General features: G+C 46.9%; 1 protein-coding gene across 3 annotated transcripts in view; it reads left to right on the top strand.

Annotated features, from left to right (window-relative positions):
- Positions 1-9335, top strand: part of HID1 (HID1 domain containing) — a 41308-nt gene that overhangs the window by 11480 nt on the left and 20493 nt on the right. For all 3 annotated transcript variants that reach the window (XR_003092730.1, XM_025197432.1, XM_025197433.1), the window contains 2 exons: positions 1529-1699; positions 5165-5278. Coding sequence is in view for 2 of the 3 variants with exons in the window: in XM_025197432.1 (XP_025053217.1) it covers positions 1529-1699; positions 5165-5278 (285 nt within the window). In the remaining variant the exon portion in view is untranslated. The remainder of the gene's footprint in view (positions 1-1528; positions 1700-5164; positions 5279-9335) is intronic.

Raw genomic sequence — 9335 nt, 5'->3', positions numbered from 1 at the left:
GTAGGGAACAGGCTGTTCAGCAAGACTTAGGAAGGCATTGGTACAAATAATGCTTCAGGCTCTTTCTGCCCTGTGATTTTCAGGCATGCAAACAGCCTTGCTGAGAAATCATAGAACTTACCTTTCCTAGCATTGTTTTTGAGAACCTTTTTCCACCATGGCTATTCCTCCACAGTAGTATCCCTGTAGGTAGACCATAGATTTTTTGAGAGCACTGTCCCAGCCCACCTCACCTCATTCCCCATAAAGCAATTGTACAGTAGTCTTCTACCCATTAGAAAGTGCCATGAGAGACCTGATTGCTGCAGAGTTATCCCTCCAGCTGGCCTTAAGCACAGTTAGATATTGAGTATGAATGGGAGCAACGTGCAACAGCTTAGATTTTTGTGGGCCGTAGCACAATTCAAGACCACAGGTTATTCCTATTCATGTTGGGAACTGCAGCAATTCTTAACAATGGGCTTGCTGGAGTTTGCATCACTGCAATGGAGAGAAATTGCTATAATGCAGGTGCAGTGTCATTTGTAAGCATGTGTGATTTGGCCTCAGTCTCTTCCCACTATACTGAGCTGTAACTGTGCCTGGAATATGCACAAGCTTAATCCTAAGGTAAAGTATGGCCAGGTCCTTTGATAGCACAGACAGCACTTAAATACCCATTAAGGCAGTGACACGGTGACAAAGTCAGTGAATTACATTGTCTATTACAAAAGTCAGCAGAAAGGCACCACCTATGAATTGGAAAGTTAAAAGTCAAGTCTTTGAAAATATCCTGGCCTCCACTGATTTGTGCTCAGGACATGAGGAGTAAGTGGAACAGGAGCAGAAGTAAGGGGTAAATGCTTCTTTTTGTGTCCTGCAAATCAAATGCATAGCTTGTTGCCCATGAGAAGCTACTACGGCTGTTGGGCAAGGTGAGTATCCCCAGTCCAGAGCAATGCAGGTGACACCAGTAGTCCCTACCCCCTTGTTGGAAGAGAGGCCAAACACTGGACAGGCCACGGTGATGTAACTCCTCTCAGCCAAGGGGCATTCTCTCCAGGTCAGTACTAAGACATGTGTATGGGGTGGAGAAAGCCCATACATGCTATACGTGTTCTGCAAAACTGGAAGACTTCAAAGTCTCCTGATCCAGCTCTACCTTCACTTCTTCAGTAGGGGGAAGAAGAGGAGGAAGCATATGGCTTGGAGATCTGTATTTCCCAATGAGAAAGCAGGCTCTTACTCTATGGGAAAGAAGCCATCTCTTTGCATGGACCAAGGACCCATTGGGCTAGGTGCTGTGGCCATGGCTCCTGGTTGTGACATCTGTACAAATAATTTAATAATAGCTGAGAGTCCCTTTATTTCTACATCCCCTAAAAGAGGAGATGCCATCAGTCATCACAGAAGCGTGACGTAATGAAGAGAGATCTTGCTAAATGATGATGGAACCAAAGGCCACCTGTAGCTCTGTGGTAGGGTCCACATGTCTGTAGCCTGCGGGATGCCAGCATCGTGCTACTTTGCTTTGTTTTGTTTCCATCAGGCTGTGGAGAAGCTGGTTCAGGGAGCGGAGAGTGGCTGTCACACAGAAAAGGAGAGGCAAATTGTTTTGAACTGCAGTCGGCTTCTCACCCGCATCCTGCCATACATCTTTGAGGATCCTGACTGGAGAGGCTTCTTCTGGTCGACTGTACCTGGGGCTGGACGAGGAGGGGTCTGTGTCTATTGACTCATGTCATTGTTGGGCTAGGGATGGAGGGAGGGAGATGTTGCAGGAAGCAAAGACCATGTGGCACCAAAAAAAGATCAGTTAGGAGCAGCTTTGTTTCAGTTGGTTGAGCCATTGGTTCTCAACCTTTTTAGACTCAAGGCACTCCTTGGAAAATGCTGTTTCTTAGCTTCAACTTGTTTTGGTTTTTTTGCTATGGTAAATAATAGAGTAGTTTTTCTGTTCCAGAGATCTCAGACAGATCACAGCCGGTCAGAGTGTTTCAGTGCTATGGTTTCCCATTTGAAATCTCTGGGCTTATCTTGTGAATCATGTTTGCACACCTAATGGCGCTGTTATCCATACACAAAGTTGCTGTGGCACCCTGGTTGAGAATCACTGGGTTGAATCTTGTGGGAAGCTTCTTGAAAGATGCAGAGTGGGTCTAGCTGCCTCCATACTGAGTGTGCTGGGATGGGCTGAAAGCAAGTGTACAGTCCTTCTGTAGCACCACCGTTATTGTCCGCTGCTTCTCCCTGAAGTTGCTTTGTTCAGCACAGGCTGGTGTTTCTATTGGAGTATTTCAGTCACTTCGCTTTTGTGGGTAAGACCTTGCCTATTCAAGGTGGTTGATCCAATATAACATCAAATGTGAATTTAAACAAATACAAGTATTCTGGTGCATAAAGCTTGGGTGGAACCTCATATTTTAGTTTACCAGTGGCTAAAGCCACTCAGGAACCAAATTAAACTGAAATAATATTATGACAGAGCTATGTGCAGAGAAGCTCTATGAGTTGTAATGCAGTGGCCCTTTCCTGATCTGAGCTTTACTGCTTTTGAGCTGGACATGTGTGGCCCAGTAGTTGGAAATTAGGAAGTACTCTAATTAGGTTGTATTACTGGTTCTGCTACTAACTTGGGTAACCTTAGGTGAGTGACAATGCTCCTGCATTTGCATTGGCCCGGGGATAGTGATGACACTTGCTATGTCACATTTTGTGGTGTCAAGGTGGAAGGGTGTAAAATGCTCTAGGATCCTTGGCTTCAATATTATTGCTGTTCCTGTACATAACAGCATAGCAGCAGGGGAGCATTGATTTGCCTACTTGCTAGAACAGCAGCTGGTCCTTTAATACAGCAGCAGTGCTCTCCTTGGAGACGCTGGGTCTGCAGTCTGGCACTTCTGGGCTTTGTGCTGCTGAGTGCAGCTGTATCCCCTCTACAGTAGTGCCCAGCAGTGCCTTTCATGGAGGCTTAGTGGAGTGGCAGAGAGGGGGGTTTGGAACAGCAAGAGCCTTGATCTATTTGAATTAAAAAGGCCATGGGACAGCAAGAGCCTTGAGCTGTCTCAGTCTCTCACTTCTAATCTATCTCACCTGAGCCCATTTTAAAGGGAAATGCTGGCAGGCAGGGAGAGGGGACTTGGGGACTTTTTTCTCACTGTGTGATTGGACAGGCCTCCATCCTGGGGAATAGAGCTACGTGGGAGCACAGTGTGCGAGCAGCCTTGTTTGGGGGGAGGGACAGTGCACTGTTTTGTGCTTGGACACAGCTTGGCTGTTGTTAGACACTGAATGCGCACCTCTCTTGGCAGCTGTGTAGGCCAATGGTTATTGGACTCAAAGGGCACTCTAGCCTGTTAGGGTGGTTAGGGAATGGCAGGCACTGATGGTGCCATTTCAATTCCTGGTCCATTCGTCCTGCGCTTATGCATCATGAATGCTGATTTGGGCTTTACCAATGAGTCAAGGCCCCCAAATGGTGCATGAGCTGACTCTGAGTAAAGCTGGCTGTACTGTGAGGCAGGAGATCCATGCACAGAGCCTACAAGCAGTGGGGAAGCCAGCTGTTGGATCATCACATCCATACCTTGCCCGCACATATGGGAGGTGCTGTGTTGCACTCTGATAGGTGGCTCTGTTCTTGGAACTGGAGCATAAGTTGCAGGGATGCTTAGCTCACTAACAGAGAGGAAAGAAGGTACAACTGAAAGCATCCCCTGCTGGTTTTGTCCTCGAGGTGGCAGCTTTCCATCAGGTTCAAAGTGGGGAGGAATCCTGGTACCTGAACCCTAGAATGCGTTTCCTGGCTGGGTTTCCTACCTGGAAGGGACTGTCCTATAGGTGTGGGTGAGGGTGAATGGCAGATCCCAATTTGGCGAGGCTGGGATCAGAAGTAAGGATGATCCTTTGCAGCTGTAGATAATGGATATACATCCTGGGGCATTCTCAGTGTGGTGGAATGGGGAAGAAGAGAGACCTCAGTTCATTAAACATGATAAATACCCTCCTAGGGACTTCTTAGAGAATGAAGCACCTTCCCTGTGGTGACAAGGATCTGCTGGTTCCTTACGTTCTCTCTGAATCGCCTGACTGTAGCTGGTGCCAGCAGGGCTGATATCCCCCGCACGCAGGTGATGCATCTGCTAGCTCAGGCTACACTGGTGCGGATCATCCTTTTTATACATAATCCCTCTTGACCTCGAGGCAGCTCTGATTTCAAAGCAAAAGCATCTTTGCTGCCTTCCAGCTGCCCCCCACCACTCCCGGTCCTGTCCTTACACGTGGGAACCTTTCATTGGTCTGTGATGTTGCACTAGGAGACGTCAGCACGGTGCAGACGATCCTCTCCGTTCAGCTGCGATGGAGCGGCTGTGTGTCACGCACACGTTGAAAAAGGCCAGGCTGTTGCAGAGATGCTCCTCGCCCTCTCCTGGCAGAAGGCTGCGGTTAGCTGTGGGGGGGAAGGCATGATGCTTATGGGAGGGAGTGGAGAGGTTCCCCTGGAAACGGATGCAGCGGAGTAACCATGCGTGACAAGCATTGGCCTCTGGATTTGCTGGGGTTGGGGAGAGCAAGATCCACTCTGCTGCTAGTACTCAGTCTGCCATGGCAGGCTGGGGGCACTTGCCTCCTTTCCTCTCCCCAGCTCTGGGTAGCACATGCCAGGGTTGGAAACCTTAATTCAGTTTCATCTTAAGTTGATTAAGTATTATCTGGTGCTGCCTGAGTGATACCAGTCCCCCCTGCATCAGACTCCATCTGAACCGCCCAACTGGTCATGGTGGGGTAACACTGGGCCCTCTCCTATCTCACATGCCCTCTTTCTGGTTCCTTCCTCCAGGGTCGTATCAGTTGTGCAGCCTCAGTAGGACAAACATCTCCCTGACGACTTCTGGGGGGGCCCAGTGAGACTATTTGCATCTCCCGCTGCATCTATTGCCCTCAAGTCCTCTTCCCTTTGAAACCTCTGGGTTCTCATTGACACTTCCCTCTCCCATTATTGTATCACCTGCCTGGTCTCAAGCGGGGATGGTGTCTCCCTTTTAATAGGCGGGTTATTTCTTTTCCCAGTTTCTCTGCTTTCCCCAGATCTCTGTCTCCTGCCTGCTACAGTGTGTTTAATGTTACTGTATACTGCCTTGCAGGCCTGCACTGTGACTTTTCTACATTGTTTGGCCTTTTTCAGGGGGATGAAGATGATGAAAATGCCCGGCCACTTGCTGAATCATTGCTGCTGGCAATTGCAGACCTGCTCTTCTGTCCAGATTTCACTGTCCAGAGTCACCGGAAGAGCACTGTGGTAAGTCAAGTGAGCCTATGTTTGGCTTCAGCCGGCTGAGCCAGCGGCTTAGCTTTTATTCAGCTTCTAAAAAGCATCCACCATTCCTGTGTTCCAGTCCAGGATGCACATTTCCCTCTTGTCCACCCTGGTAGAAGCTTAGTAGTTTAGTCCTTACCTTGCCCACAGTAAGAGCTGTTGCAAAAAAGTGCTTGGTTAGTATCATGAATGAAGAGACTTTGAGAGCCAAGTGAAGTGTCCTAAGTAGACAGAAGGAATCAGAACTTGTGGTAGAGGTGATATCTTTTATTGGACCAACTAGAGTTTTTGCAAAAAATGTCTTTAATTAAGTAGACAGATCAACTTAGCTATTCTGTCACCAGCTCCTGCTTTGTGGGGAGGGGCAGGCTAGGAACATACTGCTCAGGAACATCAATCCTTCTCTAGTTTCTTGCCCTGTGGTCAGTGATATGCTGGCTTTAACCAAGTCTCGCTGGCCAGTGAAATCAGAAGACAGATGAGGAATTCTGATTTTGCCTTCCTAAAAAGACAGGTGCTCACTGAAGCTCACTGCTTCTCATATTTTTTTGACTTTTGGTGACAAAAATCTCCTGATGATTGCAGAGAGGTAAAGCAGACTTTCCTAGCTCTGTTCCCCAAGTCTGTGTGGAGTTCTGTTACTTCTCAACTTGATATCTGCTTTCACAAGAAACTAATTTCTCCGCTCAACATGTCCTGATTATATAACATTTAAGGGTTTAGTTAAACCATGGGATTCTTGAAATGCCGCTCATTTGCTCCAGTCATCCTTGTTACACATCCAGGAGGTGTTGCATGTGGGCGTAAGCTATTCTGCTCAAGTCATTAGAACTATGATATCCACGTTTCATCCCACTGACTACTTACAAAGATCCCTGAGGGCCAAAAGGAAGGAACAAATTACAGGTGCTGTTATCTTTCATACAAAAGAAGCAGCCTGTGGTGATCGTTAATTAATTAGCTCCTGTTTGTATAGCACTTTAAATGTGTGTTGAGTGTTGCATAAGCACTGAGCATAGCAAATCAGGCCATGCAGCAAGCTGTCATGACCCACACAACCTTCACAGGTCAAATGTAATACTCCATTCCAGTCCTGCCTTCAACCTAGGTGTTTGGGTTAAGCTGGGGTCTTGCATGCCTGGATCTGTACTATCCATGGACCATGCCACCTTGCTAAAGATGTAGAGAGATTGCAGATAGGAATGCAGGGCATCATGGGCCACGTGACTTGGCTACTTCTGCAGTAGGTAAAGGCAAATGTAGGACTGGATCTGTGTGTGATGGACTGGGGATGAAAGGGCTTTTGTGTCGCTTGCAACATCTGCAGAACTGTAGGCAGCAAAATGGTGAGTTGTTGAACTGAACAAGCTGTAAATAATCCTGGAGCTACTGCTTATGTCTTTCCATGATGTCCGTTTGTGCTGATTTAAACCAACCTGTCTTGATCTCATGGTACATCGTTGTTCCATTGTCTTTGGGATGGTGTTGGCTAGAAGCACCTGCTAAAATCCATCGGCCTGCTGTTGCTTAGATGTGGGATCCAGAGCAAACAAGATATGCCCCTAACTTAAAATCTGGGAGAATTGGTTCTTTGGCATCAATTTTGGTGACCTCATTGGCATGGTTCAGCTTTTGAAACTTAAGCCAATCTGTGGAATTTAAAATGACGGTGCCAGGACCCTCTGGGATTTGAGGTAAATGGAAGACTGGGCTTAGTGGCTGCTGAATGGGAAGCCTTGTATTTCAGTAGCAAAAGGAACTGGTGTCTTGATGGTAGGGAAACTTAATGCCACAAGCTTGCACATTTGGAGTCATGTTTATAGGTGTGCACACCACTGGCTTTAGATAGAGCTGATATACTGGGCATTACTTAAAATTAGACCCTTGGGCAGGAGACCTATATTAGCTACAGGGGTGTAGGTTGTAGCCGTGTTGGTCTAAGGACATAGGCAGACAAGGTTCCTTGAGTGAATCTGATATCTTTTATTAGACCAAAAACCCTTACAGTAACTTCCTTAGCCTGACGAAGGGTTTTTGAACCGAAAAGCTTGCTTAATAATTATTTTCCAACTATTTGGGTTGGTCTAATAAAAGATATTAGATTCACCCAAGGAACCTTGTCTGCCTATATTAGCTACTGTTTTAGGTGCCGGTCTTCATTTAGTTCCTCTTTGTCTTCACTTCCCAGATCATAAAATGGTCCTGTTGTATCATACCTACCTTACTTGCTCTGTGCACAGATCTTGTTAAATTCCCACTTCTTCCACATGAAGTTAGATTGCCTAAGTTTCTTTCTTTTAGAGTCAGTAAAACAAATCCAAGGACCTGGCATTACTGAGCCCTAAAGAACTGGCCTATAGAGAACACTTTATTCTTCCTTAAAGGAGCATACCAGAATGCATTTGCTTTTAATATGCAGCTGGAGGCATTTTAGGATTTTACTTGTTGAAGAAATGGTGCAATCTAGAGAAGTGGAGCATAAATAGATTTCTAAGCTCTTGGACTCTGGCCTCAGTAGTGGAAATGAGATGCTTCTCTGCCCTGTTGTTCCCAAATGGGAAGAATAATGATCTTGTGCCTAAGATAATATAAAATCTTACAAAATTATGGCCTGAAGGGGACCTCACAAGGTCATCTATTCCAATCCCCTGTTCAAGGCAGGATCATCCCTGTCTAAACCATTCTAGACAAGTCTGTCTAACCTATTCTTAAAACTGCTGAACAACCCTCTCATACAACTTCTTTGCACCATGACCAGCACTCAGATTATAGGTCTGGAGATCATTGTTTTAATCTTTTCGCTCAGTTCACTCGGGCCCAGACTTTCAACTGGCATAAATCGGCATAACTCCAGTGCAGTTAGTGGAACGACACAGATTTCCACTGCTGCAACTCTGGTCCTCTCTCTCTTTCTCTCTGTGTCTCCTCTGTACAATATGGGCAATGCCTAGCCTGAAGAGGATAGATCAGGGGTGGGCAATTATTTCTGGCAGAGGGCTGCTTACTGAGTTTTGGCAAGCCATCAAGGGCTGCATGACAGGCAGCCAGGGGCAGATGCATATTCATTTTCTAAATTTTTAGGGGCCCTGCAGGCCGGATAGAATGGCCTGGTGGGCCACTTTCAGCCCACGGGCCACATTTTGCCCACCCCTGGGATTGATCATCATCGATGGTTTGGTATCTATAATGCATGCTGAGAACACGCAGGTGGAAGATGTGGTAGAAATAGAAAGCATTACTTTATGCCTGTCTCTGTGGTAGTCTGGACACAGGGGCTAACTGCTGAGCTCCTGTACTTTGGCTGGTGGGATTGTTAGGGACCAGGCCCTGAATTCTGTACAGGTTAGTCTTGGAGGTTTTCAGGGAAAATGACAGCTCTCCCCTCCTCTTGTACTGTAGAAAGGCTGTGGTGAGGATTAAAACTCTGAGCAATGGATGCAGGAAGTTTCTTTCCTCCATAACTGGCTTGTGAGCCCGTCGGTGAGAGCAGAAAAGAGTTGCCTGGTATGCACTAGTTGAAGAGCAGCAGTAGGAGGCTGGTCGGGTATGGCTGAGTGGGCACCAGCTGGAATGGCTGGCACTGCCCTATCCTTACAAAGCAGCCCTAGCTGGAAACGTGATCCTCTTGGCAAACGTGCACACTGCCATTGTTTCTCGGAGAGCAGAGGACTTTAGCAGCTTGTTCCTTTTGCTGGCATTTGGTACAATTGTGGGGCAGCCTTAACTCTGTGCTTACCCAGCCAGAGGGCTCGTTCCTGGAGGCTTGTAACACCAATGAATAGAAGGAGCCTGGCTCCCTATCAGTAAAGCCACGCAGCTTCAGCACATCCTGGCACAAGGGTTTGATCTTCAATGCACCTGCATTTTCTAACCTGCTTTTATTTTGGCTCCCTTTAGCAGTTAGTTATGATCCCACGTAGTAAGACATTTTAGTGCGGGATCTTGGCAGCATCCCTCTATGATTTAAATACACAGGCTTTTATAAGCAAGAGACATCAAAGCACAGGTTACAAGGGGAGCTCATCATACCTTGTCCCAG

Source organism: Alligator sinensis, unplaced genomic scaffold (assembly GCF_000455745.1).
Source record: "Alligator sinensis unplaced genomic scaffold, ASM45574v1 scaffold400_1, whole genome shotgun sequence".
In the NCBI taxonomy this organism is placed as follows: Eukaryota; Metazoa; Chordata; order Crocodylia; family Alligatoridae; genus Alligator; species Alligator sinensis.
The sequence above is the reverse complement of the archived record's forward strand: the minus strand, read 5'-3'. Positions and strand labels throughout refer to the sequence as shown.